This window comes from Prenolepis imparis, unplaced genomic scaffold (assembly GCF_030444845.1).
Source record: "Prenolepis imparis isolate NDT839.2.m4 unplaced genomic scaffold, iyPreImpa1.0 SCAF_10, whole genome shotgun sequence".
Lineage (NCBI taxonomy): Eukaryota > Metazoa > Arthropoda > Insecta > Hymenoptera > Formicidae > Prenolepis > Prenolepis imparis.
In genome coordinates, this window is record NW_028141168.1 from 456541 (window position 1) to 476204 (window position 19664).

Here is a 19664-nt window from a genome sequence, read left to right on the forward strand (position 1 = left end):
ACAGGTTTTCGAATCTGTAAAATAACCACAAGCTCAGACTGATATATAAGAAAAATAATTATTACTTAAGGAATTTTTATACTTATCTAATTATAATTCTGTCTTCTATCAAAAATTCATTCGTTACCGCGCGCCTCTCACAGGGCGTCGCACCGCTCCTATCCATTAGAGCGCCTCCGACAGGGCGAGCGATCCTTGACGATTCTTCCAGCTCTATACCCAATTCTCGGGGAGCGCCTCTACAAGGGTGAACTTCTGCCTATAGCCTCAAGGTCACGCCTCTCTCAGGGCGATAACCGCTTCCTTCTCTACCTGTAAATTAATAAAAGACAGTATTAGTTCATCTTATTGAAGAATAAATAAATTATTAATAAATAAAACCAACTGGTATATATATTTGAATATCGAGTTAGCACTATTTATTATCTCAAGCAATAATATAGTACTTAAGATTCACTACTTACATTTCCTTCCTTACGCACACGTACGTAAGCATACATGTTTATGTCGTCCTGCGACGTCGCGTTCTCTTCATAAGTCCTGACCACGCGTGTTCTACCGCTCGGCCCGCGCGCCAGGCTTTCTATTGCGTACCTACATAGGTCACGCCAGAACGCGTCAAAATCTCCCTCCAGGACGTAACATATCAAATAAATAAAATTGGTGACAGCGTGGTGGGATTATCCGACTTTATTAGGACAACCATCATTAGCTAATAGGTAGCACTCATATAAACTGGTAGTATCGTGGTAGGATCGACACAATAAGAATAACCTTCCACAAGTTCACTTTCATAATAAGCGCTCTGAAACAAACAAATTAAGAATATCAATTAATATAACTTTGTAAGTCAAAATATTAACTACAAATATTATTTATCACATATGTATATAAATATAGAACAAATACTTCACACATAATATTAATTATACACAATAAGAAATTAACGAAGCACGAATCTTATTATTTATTATAACTATACTACGAAACTACAAAAATTAATTATTATATATTTATTATATATTCATAAAACTACACAACATTATTTATAAAAATACACATCTTACGAAACAATTTAGCATTCTACGAACATACTACTACTATTATAAATATTATTTATTACACATCGCACAAAATTATTTACGAAATTATACATTATACGAAACAATTAGATTTTACGAACATATTTATTAACAAATATTACTATTATACTACAAACACATCGATTATTTATTAACATTCACAAACACTTCGAATATTTAGTAACATTTACAAATAAAACTTTACATAACTATAAATATTAAAAATGGATCGTTCAGGGGAACCCTCAACTCACGTCGCGAGAAACGAAGATCGCGTCAATTACGAAATTGCATTTAAAGAAATGCGCAAAAAAGAAGCTGAATTATGTAAACGCATGGAAATGCTCGAAAATATGATGCGTACATTAATGAATAATTTTACCACGTCTACTCCTACAGAAGCAACCACAAGTTCGAATCTTACCTTTAGTTTTCCAAATCCAGCAACCGCAACGAATGGTTTTCCGCAACAAGCAGGATATCCGAAATCCTATCTCCAAAGCGCTCTTGAACTCGTACCAAAATACGATGGGCGCAATATTCCTGTTTGGCAGTTCGCAAGAGCCTGTAAAAGAGCAAAAGAATCAGTACCTTTGGTAGATGAAGCACTCTTTGTACGCATGTTACGCAATAAATTAACTCACCACGCGTATCTCGCCGTAGAAGATGAAATTCACACAACGGTAGAAAGATTCGTCGATTGTCTGAAACGCACCTTCGGATCCGGTAGAAGCTCGAATTACTACCGCGGACAGCTGAGTATAGTCTATAAAAAACAAAACGAGCACATTTTAGATTATATAGGTCGCATTAAAGATTTAAGAACAGCAATAATTGAAGGAGATCAGACTAACCTTAATAGATTATTAAACGAAGTAGAAATCGCGTCCATCGAATCATTCGCCCTCGAAGGTTTTTACGAAGGCCTCCCACGCGAATACAGGACAGAACTTCGTGCAGAAGGTTACCACAGCTTCCTCGACGCTTGCTCAAAAGTGCTCGTGATTCACAAACGCCTCGAAAGAGAAGATGCGAGAAATAAACCTCCCCGCAATTCTCGAGACAACTCCGCAACTTCGAATCCAATGCAAACGTTCCAACGTAATTCTCCTATTTCCTCGAACGTACCATCCAGTCCTCCAGCAAACGGAGCCCAGAAAATATGTAGTTACTGTAAAAGAATCGGACATTTAGTACACGAATGTCGCACAAAACAATACCACGAAAGGTTTAGCAACAATAATAATAATTATAACAATAATAACTCTAGCAACAATAATAATAATTACCATAATAATAATAACTTTGGAAATAATAATAACTTTAACAATAAAAATAATTATACAAATAATATACCTCCGCGAAATACGGGAAACCGCTCAGAGGTCTCGGACAACAGGGCACCCCGAGACCTTGGCAAAGCCCTGTCAACTCTTCACATGGAGAGCAACCCAGGTCCCTCCATATCCTCAGGGGAGACGACGGAACAGTACCCGCTGTCGAACTCGAATCTCCATCCTTCCGGGGACCCATTGCTTTCATGCTCGACACAGGAGCACAGCCTAATATAATAAAAAAAGGATGTATTAATTCCAATATTCAAATTAATAACAACGATATAATTCAACTCACCGGTATCACTGAAAATATTGTCAACACTCTAGACTCCATAACTGCTCATATCTCGCACGCACCGGTGACGTTTCACGTTGTACCCGACGAATTTCCTATAATAACACAAGGAATTCTAGGATCAACATTTTTTACAGAACATAATGCATGTATAAATTACGGCAATGAATCAATCACATGGCATAATTGCTCATTTCAATTAAAAAATAAAGAATCAATAATCGTACCTCCGCGTACAAATTCAGGAGTCACAATTCGTATCTCGAATCCAGAGATCAAAACTGGTTACATTACTCGCCTAAGAATAAACCGCGATGGAGTTTACGCCGGAGAATCGGTTGTAACCTGTATAAACGATAAAGCATACATTAGGATCATCAACACTTTAGATGATCCAATCGAATTTTTCATATCAACAATCAAAATTTTGGAAATAACGGAAATTTCAAAGAATCCGCCTAATAATAATAACAATAATTATAATAATAATAATAAAACAAAAATATTACCTCAATCCGCAGCAGAGACTGCATCCAAAAGCGCTGAATCCGCTTCTAATACGCAAATCGCGTCCAATCAACCTATAAACAATTACAAAAACAATTATAAAAATAGTTCTGAGCAACCACGCAACGAAAAATCTTACAAAAATTCTTTAAAATACAATTCTCACCTCTCTCCTATCGGCGCGCAAACGCGAGCCGCTGAGTCAGATCAGCATCCTCACGGGCAGGAGCACTGCCTTCCGTCTGGCGCATCGAGGTGCGTCGTCGATCTCGATCGACATCCCCTCCTCTCCTTGCATCCTCCCCTAAAACAAAAATGATTTCAAAATCAACAATTGTCTCCACACATGCAAATGAATCTTCCTCTATTTATACTTACTCTTCACAAATTATCGTCACAAAAGGTGAATCCTCTACTACGCCAGCAGACGACTCCGACGTACTCGCTCTGGTGCAAACTCTATTCCAAGGTGATGACCTGATGAATCCAGGCACTCCTCTCACAAATCTTATCTCTTACTCTCCCCCTCTACTCGCAATCGCGAACTATTCTTCTTCATGTGTGGCTGCAACAAACGAAAAAAGAAATCATATTAATGAGAATTTGCATACTTTTTCAGGAACGATCGTCGAAAACGAATCGGAACCAAATCCAACAGATATTAACACCAGCGACAAGGGTGCTAATATCATAATAAATAAAAATAAAAATTCAAATCAATATATCAACGCGTGTAATTATAAAAGAATTTTGCAAAACAATAACAATGAAAACGATAATATCAACAATATTAACGAATCATTGTTTACTAGTAACATATATGACGAAAAATTGGCAAAACGAATTAAGGTTAAAGGAGAATTATAAAAATTTACATGATAAAAAAATCGAAATCACAAAACACGATTTAGATCCGGGAGAACATTGTAAAAACGATAGAATAAATAAGATTATACATTTATTACGACTCGATCACCTTAATGACATTGAAAAAGATAATATTATTAATTTAATTCAAAAAAATAGCGACCGATTCCATTTAACGGACGAATATTTAGGAAAAACAAATATTGTAAAACATAAAATAATCACTAACGACGAAATACCTGTACATACCAAGCAGTATCGATTTCCGCCGATACACCGTCAAGAAATCACCAACCAAGTAAACGAATTACTTCAAAAGAAGATTGTAGAACCATCGACGTCACCGTATAATTCACCTGTATGGATCGTTCCAAAAAAATCGGATTCTATGGGAAACAAGAAATGGCGCATGGTTATCGACTATAGAAAAATAAACGAAAAAACACTAGGAGATGCTTACCCATTGCCAAATATTTGCGATATACTCGATCAACTCGGCGGAGCGAAATATTTCTCAGTGCTCGACCTCGCCAGTGGATTTCACCAAATACCAATGGATACCGCAGATGCTCACAAGACAGCTTTCTCGACGCCACACGGCCACTATCAATTTTCACGAATGCCATTCGGTCTCAGAAACGCACCCGCAACGTTCCAACGATTGATGGATCAAATACTGACCGGCCTGCAAGGAATAGAATTATTAGTTTACATGGATGACATCGTAATATATGCAAGTTCATTACGCGAGCACGATATCAAAATGGAAAAACTAATGCAAAGACTCAGAGCCGCAAATTTAACGTTACAACCAGACAAGTGCGAATTTTTACGACACGAAGTCGCTTACCTCGGACACATTATCACCGATGATGGAGTTCGTCCAGATCCTCAGAAAATAAATTCTGTCAAGAATTTTCCAGTCCCACGCAACACGAAAAACGTGCGACAATTCCTCGGTTTAGCAGGATATTACCGCCGTTTCATCCCTGATTTTTCACGGATCGCCAAGCCATTATCAGATCTTCTGAAAAAGGATATAAAATTTATATGGAAAACCGAAATGCTAAACGCTTTCGACACTCTACGCGAATCATTATGTAAGGAACCGATACTACAGTTCCCCGATTTTAATAGAGATTTTGTACTCACCACAGACGCATCCGATTACGCAATAGCTGGTGTATTAAGCCAAGGACAAATAGGGCAAGATTTACCCATCGCATATGCCTCCAGAGTACTTAACGCCGCTGAAAAAAGTTATTCAACTATTGAAAAAGAACTTCTCGCTATCGCATATTGCGTAGCTCAGACCATACCTTTATGGGCGCAGATTTACTCTCGTAACGGATCATCAACCACTCACATGGATACACAGGGTCAAAGATCCCACATTTCGACTCATGAGATGGCGTCTGAAATTAGAAGAATACGATTACACAGTGATATACAAAACAGGAACTTCTAACAAAAATGCAGATGCATTATCTCGAAATCCAATAAATAATATTACTTATCTTTCCTCGTATCCTGTTGAAAAACGACCTCGAATCCTATTCGAGACTGGAATGTTCGAAAATTCCGACGACGACACTGACGAAGAAGCTCTCGAACCGCCATTAAAGATGCCATCGAGTAGCCTCTACACACAGCATCACGACGATATAACAGAAGAATCCGACACCTCAGATGATATCTTCACCGTTCCACGAGAACGTCCACCTGCAAAACCACCTGACAAACAACAAGACAAAATTGTCAGATTTGCCGAAACCGTTGACGAACAAAATAATTACGAAACAGAAATTAGAAACATATAATTCGTATTTAGCTAATTTATTTGAAAAAACTCGCGATTTACAAGAATCCGCCAGAAACAATTTAATAAAAGCAAAAGAAAAATCTAAAGTTCGTTATGATCAACGCATTAATATTGTAAAATTTAAAGTAGACGATTACGTATTCTTAACAAACGAACAAAAATGTAACAAATTTAGTAAAGAATATCTCGGTCCGTACCGCATAATAGAAGTTTTCGAAAACGGAAATATAAAAATACAGATAGGAAATACGATGGAAGTTGTACACACGAATAGGATCAGAAAAGCTTACTATAGCGAACCAGGATGATGCCTTCTCTGTTACAGATGTTTCCTCTAATTTATTTCATCCTCCTGGGTCGTTTCAGCAACGCTCTAATAGGATACGACTGCGAAACACCGTATGACAATGGCACCACAGTGTCATTGCTCGATGACAATACTTGTCATATAAACGAAGGAGATCTTCTATACCGCGATGTATATATGGAACTGCTGCATCACTTGATACCCCAGAGTCACTACGGTAGATGTATTGACCTGCAGAATTGAAATTGAATATATTATAAACAATTCAGATTATAAAGATATTAATTATAAAAATACAGTAAGAAATAAGCGACATTACATACCTATAAGTTTAACTTCATGCGCATATATACACGCATATAAAAGATTTCAGTTCGGAAATTTTACTTTCCATGGTCTCTCTGTAAACGACGTGAATAGCCGTTTAATTCCTTTAAATAATAATAATAGAAACGATATTCCGCCATCAGAAGACCTGAAAACAAAAGAAAATGTACATATTTACATTCATATAGTTTTTAAGCACTCTTCAGTAAAAATAGATTTACTTACTAATAAGCTTTTGCTGCCTATAGGCACTACGTGTAATTATAATCACCTCGAGTGTATAGATGAAGAGGGATATCAAAATTATTGGTTCCCAGTATTTTTTAACGGATGTAAGAATTTGCCACACTCCGTAGTTTATAGAGGCATTGCCAAAAAGATGCAATCCACGGGACATCCGACTGCTTATGCACTCACGCATAGTAATACGAGGATACTCCTCTTCGTTCACACTCAGCATTCTATATGTAATGCCACCGTACTTCAAACGGAACATCCACGACTCGTTGTACAAGAAATAAGCGACGATATCCTGAAAAATCAAAAATATATTAATAAAATAAGATTCCTCGCTTTTTCTAATATAAACGGTCATGTCAATGTAATTACTAACAATAATCTAGATATTAGAAATATTTATATATCTCTTAATATGCAAAAATGTAATAAAAAGGAAATGGAATTACGTACTTCAATAATAATGGCACAAAAGGACCCATCACTACTCACACACTTATGGGCATGCCTGGATACTCGACACACATAAGAGGAGAGGCTGCACAACTTTTCCGCTGCACTCCTGTACCAGCACGAATGAGAATCGCAAGAAATTGTTTCATGGAACTCCCAGTAACAGTGGATGACAAACCAATGTACCTGCAACCAAAGACGCGTACCATTACAAACAGAGGAACCGAAATCACATCCTCTCACTACTGCCATGTATAAAATAAAAAGCCAATGGCATGTACTCATACCGAAGCCAGAAGAATATAAAACAGCACCAGAGCCTATTAATCTCATTGCAATGCCATGGGGCAGAAATCTTGACGCCAACAGCATCGCTACAGCAAATTCCATCCTCGATACAGAAGAAATTACTGTTGAAGATGATGAATTAAATGAAGAATCGACTCCAGCATACATACTCAGGATCATCCTGCAAAACACAATAATATGCACTGCTGTATTACTTATATACGTGCTTGTACAAAAATTATATAAGAACAAGCATCACTCACCTGTACCGCAGCAGCCAAATAACAGCATACACGCCAGAACACACCCTGGACATATAATTATCGACTCTTACGATGCAGAAGCTCCAGAAGTATCCTCTCACAGCAACTGTAAAAGCCACATAGAAGTACTTCATCGTACACAACATTTACACAAGGAACATTTTGATCTGTCAAAGGAAATACTTAACCTCAAAACTGCTTACCGGCATCTGGAGACAAGAATAAACAAATGTACTTTCCCGATGCAAGCTGGGTTCAACAGGCTCACCGTCGCATCGTCTAAAGACCGCTGCTCTCAACTTAACGAGGGGGGTGTTACGACCGTCGACTCCACTTGACGTCCACCGCCGCTCGTCACGTAAAATTTTCTTTTCTTCTTCCCGAACCACTGGCAACGCGCACAATTATCTTATCACTTGGATATAATAATTTCATTCACCCAACGCGCACCTGCAGCACACGGAATTAATTATCTTGGACAATTATCAAACGTAAACACAACGCTGCACGTAAACAGATTTAAAGAGACAGCCAGTAGCGCCCTGTCACTGCACGTATATCAGCGCCGCCGCAATAATGCACAGCTGTACGATTCTCTCCTGAGATCTCGAAACTCTCTCTCTCGCGCGGGAAATCCAAAACCGCTTAAGAAACATTTACGTTCCACGTTTCCTTTTTAACAATATTTAATTGTAAATATATATATATATATATATATATATATATATATATATATATATATATTAAGAGAATCAATTATGTTATGTTAAATTAAGATAATTCTAAGAATTATATTATCTTTAATACTAACACTAGCATTAAGTCAATTGCAGGATTGAAACGTTAAAATAAAACTTGATAAGTATTAAATTAATTAAATACTAAAGTATAAATATATATAATGAAAATATGTAATAAGCATATATTATTTTAACAAACAGTCTTGCAATAGTAATATTATTATTAAATACAGATATAAGTATTATAAGCATCAAAAGGGCTATATAATTATATATACACATATGTAATTATTAATTCTATATTATATTTTACCGAATACACTCGCGTACATACATACTCATATAAAAAGGCACGCATACGCATATATGTATATACATATATATATATATATATATATATATATATATATATATATATATACATATATTCCCTATTAAATTCTATAATAATAATTACATATATACATATACAGGGTGTAACTAAACAAACGTATACGAAGCACACCATCAGGTGCAGGACAACAAACTAAATCAAAAAGTCCTGAGTCATTTTTTTATCTGAGCTTTATTTTTTACGCTATAAATGGTTAAAGTTTGCCAATCAGCGCGTGGCTACAACGGAAGGCAGCGTAGGCGCCGCCTACAAGGTGGGGAGCGCGGGATCGGAGAGTAGCGAGACAAAGTGTGGCGAAGCGAAAGTAGCATGTCTCTGCTCTTTTTTGTACGTTTTGCGTAGCTCTTAAAATTTGATTATTCTCGATACTCTCGGCAGTGTGGAATATTTAATTTTTCCATCTCGTTAGCTGTCTCCATATTTGTGTTTAGAAATACTTTTTCTTTGAAGAGAAAGGTCACATGAGTTGTAGTCCGGAGATCGAGCAGGCCACGGACTAGTACTGAATCCTTCCCATCCTTGAGGAAAATTTTTATTCGAAGTAATGGCGGATGATACTTTTGAATAAGATTCATTGAAATTAATATTAAAAGTGGTTCCGATAATTGGACTTAAATATTAAATTTATTTTAAGCGCAAAGTATGTTTTATTTTTAACATATTTAACAAAAAAAAACTTTCTTGGTGTATGAAAACATTATAATACATATGTATGTAGTAATAACTACTTTTATTAAGATTTTTAGTCTTGATGTGTGAACATGATATAAAAATTAAGCCCTGAGAGTAGAATACAGTATTGAAACTGAGATAGCGATCTTCACAATTTCGATAGATTCTATTAAACTACGCAATAAAATAATAATTATAAACATTTGTATAATAATAAAATAAAAATAAATAATAATATAAATATAATAATAATAAAATAAGAGTAAAGATATATTATACATATTAAAAATAAATATTTTTATAATAAAAATAATTCTTACGTGCAGAATGGGCAAGTGCGTCATCGTGCATGAATATCGTAGCTCATCTATTTAATATTACCTCTTCTAAATTATTCTCTGCCGGAACTAACAAATCTGGCAGATCATTTTGTAAGAAATCGAGACTACTTTTGAGAGTTCAAGCGTGATAATATAAAAAGTTCGATCTAGATTTCCTGTCAATAAGTTTATATTAATAGGAAAAATAATTCAATAAGAACAGTACTAGTAATAAAAGTAAACAGTAATATAACGATTACACATTATTTTTCTAGAGAGAAAATGTTTATTGCATTGATTAAATAAAAAAATAATTCAAATCGATAGACAGATGAAAGATAATAAAAAAAGTTACATTAGAGAAATGATTAAAAAGAAAACAATAAAAATAGTTTCAATTTAATTAATTTAAATTACAATTAAATTTTAATTTATTTCAGTTTAAAATACCTACTTACGATTTGATTTCTCGGCAATCCATACCAAATATTTACGGAATTCGATGTTGAAAAGATCTCTCTCGAGTAAGAAATAGATTTCCAAATGGCTGCAGTAATGATAAGAAAATGTGGATATTAAACATTCCTAAAATGTTTCTTGTAAATGTACATTTATCGACATACAATACAAAATTCGACGTCTATAATTTGGTTTTTACTAGATTTAAATAATATTCAGCGAAAATCACGCGAGGCTGATAATATCGTGGAACTAAATGTTGTACTTTTGTATAATAATACGAATGCTGCTCATTTTCTTTAAGCATTCAGTAAACATTCATATACGATATATTAAACTGACGAGCAATAGATCTTGTATTTAATGTGGGATTATTGCGGAAGACAATTATAATAGCATCTTCCATCACAAGATTGTGTATCTCCATCTCTATTATTCGGTAAAACGCTACCAGTTTCTCGTAGTCGTCGAACAGCATCAACTATTACGTTTAAATTTGGATGATGTCAATTCGGATATAAATTAACATTTTCTACTGCAGAGAGAGAGAGAGAGAGAGAGAGAGAGAGAGAGAGAGAGAGAGAGAGAGAGAGAGAGAGAGAGAGAGAGAGAGAGAAAGAGAGAGCGCAGGTACAGCCTGTTCTCCACTTGTAAAATATAAACGAATCATATCGCAATAATCTTATGTATAATAAAAGCGCATGAGATTATTAAATAGTCTTATAACGTAACAACGAATAGTTGAAATGTTCAAAAAAAAGATCAGATTTATATTTTTTCTTTCTTTAATATTTTTGTTATTTATAAAGAATCTTTGCTAGTGCTTTGTTTTGATACGTATGTATGTATGTTCATCTTTATGTATTGTATGTATGAAAACAAAGCACAAGCGCGAAGGTTCTTATAAACAAAATCTTCTGATCATTTCAATTATTCATTGTTATGCTTTTATAAGTGAACGATCTTTTATAAGTGACCATTTAATAATCCTCATCATGCCCGTTTATTACGCACAAGATTATTACGAAATGATTCGTTTGTATTTTATAAACGGAGAACAGGCTGCACCTTCCGCAGTGCAATATGCTAATTTATACCCGAATCGACATCATCCAAGTCCAAATGTAATAGCTGGTGCTGTTCGACGACTACAAGAAACTGGCAATGTTTTACCGAATAATAGAAACGGAGGTCGTCCACGTCAAATACGCAATCTTGTGATGGAAGATGCTGTTATGGCTGTCTTTCGCAATGATCCCACATTAAGTACAAGATCTGTTGCTTGTCAGTTTAATATATCGCATATGAGTGTTTATAGAGTGCTTAAAGAAAATGAGCAGCACCCGTATCACTATACAAAAGTACAACATTTACTTCCACGAGATTATCCATTTCGTGTGAATTTTGCTGAATATTATTTAAATCAAATGAATTTGAGACCTAATTACGGAAGTCGGATTTTGTATACTGATGAATGTACATTTATGAGAAACGGAATGTTTAATACCCACAATTATCATTACTGGAGCCATGGAAATCCATTTCTCACTAGGTCAAGTTCATTTTAATACCGATATTCCGTAAATGTTTGGTGTGGATTGCTGGGAGATCAAATCGTAAGTATTTTAAGATTATAATTTAATTGAAATTTAAATTAATTGAATTAAAACTATTTTTATTCAGTCCTTTTTAATCTTTTTTTTTCAATGGAACTTGTTTTTTAATATCTCTCTTAAGGGTCGGCAGGCGACACGGTGGAGATGCCTGTCGGCCGGCCGGGAACTACGGATTCGTTTATATAAGATTTTAGCCAAAATACTAAATGAATCCGATTAAATTTACGATATTTCTAATCAGTAGAATTGTCCGCAGCCCGCTAAAGAGCTATTTTTTGGAAAAAACGTAAAAATAAAATTTATAATAAATTTGGTGAAATACGCAGCTAGCAACGGGTAAGGTTGGGTTAGCCAGGAGTCCGTATTTAATTTATTATAAATTTTTCAGAGCAAAAATGCAAAATCCGACTCTTAGGCGGGCTGCTTTATTATATAAAGAATATATAAAAAAATAATTTCACGAAGCTACGTGACTTCTTCGATGCAAAATCTTATATGAAAGAATCTCACTAGATCTATATCTAAGAGCAGCTCATGGGGAATTTTCGTGGTAACATACTGAAAGAGTGACAAGGAGAGATTATCGCATTCTGTCTTTGTCTCTCTTGTATCACGAATATGACTAACAATGAGAAATAATCTTTTTAGAAATATGTATACCTATAATTTATAATTATATTATTTATTATATTTCTTTATTTTAGAAATATATACCCCGATAGGAAAACATTTTATGACAAAATCTAAATGAAATTTGAAATGCTGCAATTATGTATATATATATATATATATATATATATATATATATATATAAAACAATACATGTAGAAAAGAATATATATTTGCACAATTTATTTCTAAATAGTTTTTCAGCAAAACAGTAGCGTTATGGCGAATCATCTAGATGAAATATTTACAAAATATAATTTGGAAAGAAATTACCTAATATAATTGATAAATATATTTGAGTTTTATTATTTTTAAAATATTTTATAAAATGAAGTAAATAAATATGTATATTTATTTATATATATATATATATATATATATATATATAAATGACATTTTGCCAAAAAATAATTTTATTCAATAATGATTGTGCAATATTTTATTTACAATATTTCATAATTATAATTTTTGAATAATTGTGTACAAACTTATATATATATATAAAAGTTTGTGCACAATTATTCAGAAATTATAATTATGAAATATTATAAATGATAAATATTACAAAATCATTATAGAATAAATATAACAATAATTATGCATAATTTAGTCCCTAAATTGAATAAAATTATTTTTTGGCAAAATGTCATTTAGAAATTTTATTTTGACAAAACTGTTGCGTTATAGCTAAGCATTTTTGCAATCATTGAAATTCCTTCTTTGTGTGATGCAATTATTGTACAATATTTGAGCCATTTTCCTATCGGAGTAAAATATAAATATAATAAATAATATATATATAGATATATATATAATATAAGCTAATAATAAAAGCAATATAAAGAATAAAATGAATAATATAAGAAATTATATAATACTGTTTTGGAATTTATGCTATTTATTTCTATTTATTTTTTTTTGCTATGTGCATTACATGCACTAAACAATTTGTTTCAAGAGCGTGGCTTTAGCAAACAGGAATTGGATCAGATTTGTTACAGTGTCCTGATGTATGGATTAATCCTAATCATAAGTCATTACTAGGACTTGACAATTATGATAAATGTTATTATGGCTGCTCTTCAAAGAAGAGCTGTATGGTTCGACAAGCGTAGGTCTATACTTTTGTATTAAGAAATATGATTACATATATGATTATAATTCTTACATTTTTTATTTTATAGGGATCCTAAGTGTCTTTGTCTAGACAACATTGAGGGTTTTATACTTGTTCCAATTGAATATAAACTAGGTTTTGTGTTACTTCCTTTGAAACGACGTCATTGGATTGCTCTAAAAAAGATTCACGGTGCCTTTTATAATCTTGATTCAAAACTGGACTCACCCCAATTAATAGGAAAGGTCATATATGAAATTAATATTGTTGAAAGATATATTTTTTATATACGTATTGTGCAATATTAATTATATATTTTCTCTTATATTAGGACAACGATTTACTCATATTTAAAGGACCAGATAGATAGCCAGAAAAAAGAGCAATTCCTTGCTGTTTCTAGAGAAATTGATAGCAATCAAGGATGGTTAATAGACATATGTGAAAACAAAGAAAACAATAACATGGATCATGATTCCAAGTATATCGAAGACGGATATCCAGATTTAGATTTGAAGAAATCAGAATCCAGAGAGATGAATGAAAATGAAGAATTTCTTGATAACAAAAATTCTAGATAATTGGAGGCATCATGCTCCACAATTGTTTATTTATTTATGGTTACAATCTTAAATAAAAAAGGTGGCTATAGTTGTTACAAAGAAAGACTTGAAATTATAAAAACAAAGGAAGAAAAATAATTCATATATATAAAATCTAATTTATTGATTATAAACTAGTTTGTCAATATATTCTTTTCGAATACCATAGAGTCTTATTTTTGCTTAAAAAAATATCCAAATTTATCCAACAACATTCTTTAATTAATAAATAATTTGTTTCACATGCTACAGATTTCAACAGTACGCAGAAGAAAGTACGAGGTCGACTTTCCGTGTAGTGGAAACAGTATTACATACATTTTCATCTATCACAATGTTATTGGACTCAACATATTTTGCCTTGACACGTTCCTTCAGAGCATTTTTAAGTGTGGCAGATAATATTGGCAAATTACGTTCGACATTTGGGCAATTGCTGAGCACATTTGCTTTAATTCGAGTTATGAAATGGATTTATAGAAAAATTTTATTTATGCTTGGTGAGAGTTTATTGTAGCTGAAACTTCTATAATTTACATAACGTTTTCCCATAATTTATATAACAGTTAATAATAAAAATTTATATTTAATAATTAATTATTTCTTTACTCTTAGGTCTTCAAAATACGCAGAAAGTTACAGCAGAAGATTTGTGGCAGCAATCAATGGTACAAACGACGAACGGAGAACACACAACGTCGAAAGGACGGATTTCTTCATGGATGAATATTCTGTTTCTCGGTATATTTGTTGCTATTCCATATTTAATTCACAAGATATTGAATAGTATAAGGCAAACTGAAATAAAAGGTAATTATATTTTTCTATTATATCTACATATATGAAATTTATAAAATGAATATGATATATTTTTAAAATAATAATTTATGTATAGTTTCCCTCATCATTAAACTCTTGCATTTGAAAAAAATCAAACCATTTTTATGAAAGTTTATACCTTTTATAATATTTTCTAAAACATTCAATTTAAAAAAATTTTTTTCTTTACAATTCCTGATATTTTTAAGATATACTTTAATATTTTAGTGCTTAGTTTTAATATCTTTTTATAAATGTACAAACATAATATCAACTTACAAACTTACAGTCAATGATCCAAATGAATGGGTCAAGTGTGAGAATCCTGTATGCGTAGCAACTGCAATATACGATTTCACGGCTATTTCCAATGAAGAATTGAGTCTCAGAACTGGTCAAAAAATATGGCTGGCGCCACGATCCTTACAATCAAAAAGTATGCCAGGTTGGTGGATAGCCACTGACAATAAGAGTGTTGGTTTAGTGCCTGCTAATTATGTAACTATAGTGGGACAGTTGAAGAAGAAATCAGAATTAGAAAGTAATGGAAATGCCACTGCGTCTATGCTAATTCCAACTAACATGAAAAATGCTTCTAATCGCTTCTAATAACGAGGCTGAAACAACATATGTAAGTACACTAGAACCTAGCACCAGCCAACAAAATACTGATTTCTCTGAGACTAATATTAAAAACGACTTACTTTAGTTCAAATGTAGGATTTACTTGAATCTAAACTTATCTGTTTCAATACGTAGTCACACACTCTCAATCTTATATATGTGGCCTCTATAAAAGTCTTCATAAAAAAACATGACTGATATTCTTAAATAATATATAATATCTTAAATAATGTATCAAATACGCCATATATTTACTAAATATTAAATAACCAGGGAGCTCTATTTCAATATAAGAATCAAAGGACATTGTAGAAGTTTATTTATTAAAACTTTTAATGAGAATGTCTTTATTGAAGATCTTATTGTAAAATAAAGATATAGGCTTCACTATTTTTAATTTTTATAGTAATATAATATTTTATATTTTAAGTTACAACAGAAGTTTTTTGTATATAATATGTGGATATACTTAAGAAGATCTGTTATTTGTTATAAATATTTAATTAAAGATTAAGATTCGTTAAATTTTTAATTAAAGAAAAAAGGCAAAGAGCAAATGCAAGTCATATTGTAAATGTTGGTGCATGAACGAATAGGACACATTTCAATACCAAATTAGATTTAATTGCTTGAGCACGCATATGATTTGGAATTTATATTAATATAAATTCCAAATAAAAACTTTTTTCCCTTTTCCTCTTCCCCGGCCTCTCTGACTTCTTTGGTAACTTGGTGGTGCTTGTGGTAGCGGTGGTGCTTGCGGTGGCGGTGGTGGTGGTGCTTGTGGTGGCGGTGGTGCTTGCAGTGGCGGTGGTGGCAGCGGCTGTTGGAGCCGTCGCTCGCGGCAGCGTTGGCGATACCGCCTTCTTCGCTCTGATTGAGGCAACTATAAAAAAAATAATTATTTTATAAAATAATTTTAATTTTATTATTTTAATTTTTATTATTTTAATTTTTATTATTTTAGCCATTTTAATATGTATAAAATTAATGAAACCGATTCGAGTAGATATTAAATTAATTATATTAATTATATTAGTATATAAAATAATATTTCTACAAATTGGGTCCTTTCCAACAACGACACAGTGCGACACAGAGTATCGTTCTATCTTCTTTCAATACCAGTGAACAACAAAGATAGAATGATATTCTGTGTCGCTCTGTGTCGCTCTGTGTCGTTGTTGGAAAGCACCCATTATATATTTACTGCTTGTTGTCGTGCGTTAGGCATTATAATAATGCATCCGGGCCCAGGCGGCCTGGGCGGTAGGCCGTGCATCGGTAGGCCGTGCACCGGTAGTCCGTGCACAGGTAGGCCGTGCACAGGTAGGCCGTGCACCGGTAGGCCGTGCACCGGTAGTCCGTGCACAGGTAGGCCGTGCACCGGTAGGCCGTGCTCATCCGGCACGTGCTCAACCGGCACGGGTAGTCCCGGTGGCGGTAGCGGTATTGCTGCAAAAAATGTTTTATATATATAATGCATACAATATTTGCACATGTATTTATATACATACATGTATATACATCGATAAATATATAAAGGTCAAATAGAGGTTATTACAGGTTAGAAAAAATCATGGTGTACAAAAATAATGTTACGCCATAAATGAATAAATGAATGCTTTATATATAAATATATAAAATGTGCAATATTTTTATATTTGGGTATAATATGTACATATATATACATATATAATACGTACATACATATACATATATAAATACATATATAAATAAAGAGAACAATTACTTACCACGTTCACGGTTCGCCATTATGCTAACATGTACTATCGATTATCGAGTGCAATTATATCGTTTATATCACGCGATCTAAGCTTCCATATGGTTTCAGTAGCACAGAGTATATAGAGTATAGAGTATTGTTTTGGTGTCAGTGCAGAGTGTTCTGTGTTATTAGAGTATTTATTAGAGTATTATTAGTATTATTAGTATTATTTAGAGAGCATATACATTCATTATGCCTAAATATACTAATAAGATGAAAACAGCTTCGGCACAACGTGTGTCTTTATCACAAAAAATGCGTCACATGCGACAAGCGCGTGACACAAATTTTTGTGACAATTCTTTTGTTGTGAATCAAGAAAGAATTGATGAGGACTCCAGAAAAAGATCATTGGGATGCGTATCGGATTTCATGGAAATTCCAGGTAAATTACACCAATTATATGCATGCGAGGATAAAAGAAATGTAAATGATGACATGTCGACATCGCAATCATTATCTATGGATACATTTTCTCTATTATCTGAAAAAAATATAAATATTTTCGATGATGATGCTTCTGTGGGATCACTATCAGATGTTCGTGAATTTTGTGAAAATTTGACTAGTTTGTCGATAAACAAGCCGTACGCATACACAGATGAGGCAAATGTTATGACAGATAATGATGCGTTGTCACCGCAGTCGTTTACATTTCTTGACAATTCTGCAAATTCATGCATGGAATCGGAAAGTATGCAAAACAATATCAAAGATATCAAAGACACTGAAAACATTGAAAATGTCGAAAACGTCGAAAATGTTGAAGACATCGAAAATGTCGAAGATGTCGAAGATATAGAAAATTTTGTTTTGCATACTGATGAGAATATCGACGCATATCGTTTATATTCTGAAGAGATTAATGGGCGACGTATCGTTGATTTTGGGCATGTTTTTGCTGAATTGCAGAAAATATCCACTTATTGGCTCGGCGAATGTCGTTTCGCTGATCTTGTATTACGCGAAAAGAAGTCTGACGGTCTGAAAAGCAATTTTTCTGTCACATGTCGAATGTGTAACAGGTCATTCGACTTTTGTAGTGAACCGACAGATGACAGAATATTGGATGTCAATAGTGATATCGTATCCGGTACTATATTGACAGGGACTGGTCATAAGCAGCTTGAAGAACTTCTTGCTGCTGTAGATATTCTATGCATGGATAATAAAAAATATATAAGACATCATAATGAAATGTCGGAAGCCTTCGCCGCCGCCGCGGAAAAAGAAATGCGCGTGGCTGGCGAAGAGGAAAAACGTTTGGCAATCGAAAGAGGAGATGTCATAGACGGCATTCCGCATATACCCGTGATAACAGACGGCTCGTGGATGAAGAGATCCTACCGTACTGGTAGTTACGATTCTCCATCCGGAGCAGCTATTATTACGGGATATCATTCTAAAAAAGTGTTATTTGTTGGTGTCCGTAATAAATATTGTACTGTCTGCGCCAGAGCAGCTAAAATTAATGTAGTAGCAAAAGAGCATACATGTTTTAAAAATTGGGGAAGTAATCAGAGCTCCACCAGTATGGAAAGTGATATAATCCTCGAAGGCTTCCGACTTAGTTTAGAAATGCATGGCCTTATTTATAGTCAATATATTGGTGACGGTGATAGTAATGTATTAAAAAAATTGAGAGATTTTCCACCGTATCCTAATATTGTTGTGGAGAAGATTGAATGCACGAATCATCTTCTCCGCAATCTTTGTAATAAAATACGTGAAGCGAGTAGTACCGGTGGTAGAAATATTTCAAAATTGAAGAAAGCCGTTGATAGCCGTTATGAAAATTCGAAACGCTGTTGTAAAGGCTGTCGACTTTCGTCGCAATCGTAAAGTTAGTTGGCAAACAAAAATTTCAGAATTAATTAAAGATTTAAATAATATACCTAGCCATGTATTTGGTGAACATAAAGATTGTGCTTCGCTTCAATATTTCTGTAATGGACAACAGAAAGAAGGCGAGCAAAATCTTGTGTTCCAATTACAACGTGCAGGATTATTAGAAAAAGTAGAAAATGCTATGAAACGCATAATAGAAAATGACGATAG

The 19664-nt window shown here is 33.6% G+C and overlaps 1 protein-coding gene, 1 long non-coding RNA gene and 1 pseudogene across 2 annotated transcripts; 2 read left to right on the forward strand and 1 right to left on the reverse strand.

The window, feature by feature from the left end:
- Positions 1–2713: 2713 nt before the first annotated feature.
- LOC145941592 (uncharacterized) lies at positions 2714–3266 on the reverse strand. Its single transcript, XR_014426187.1, has 3 exons — positions 3224–3266; positions 2942–3059; positions 2714–2809 (listed from the first exon to the last, which is right to left on the reverse strand). It is a non-coding gene; the product is annotated as an uncharacterized LOC145941592 (long non-coding RNA).
- Positions 3267–13546: 10280 nt separating this feature from the next.
- On the forward strand, positions 13547–14353 carry LOC145942140 (josephin-2-like; annotated as a pseudogene).
- Positions 14354–14364: 11 nt separating this feature from the next.
- On the forward strand, positions 14365–15908 carry LOC145942141 (peroxisomal membrane protein PEX13-like). Its single transcript, XM_083048619.1, is given in 6 exon segments — positions 14365–14377; positions 14513–14555; positions 14627–14874; positions 14990–15184; positions 15483–15787; positions 15789–15908. Coding segments are annotated over 6 exon segments (918 nt in total). The 3' UTR covers positions 15903–15908.
- The last annotated feature ends 3756 nt before the right edge of the window (positions 15909–19664 follow it).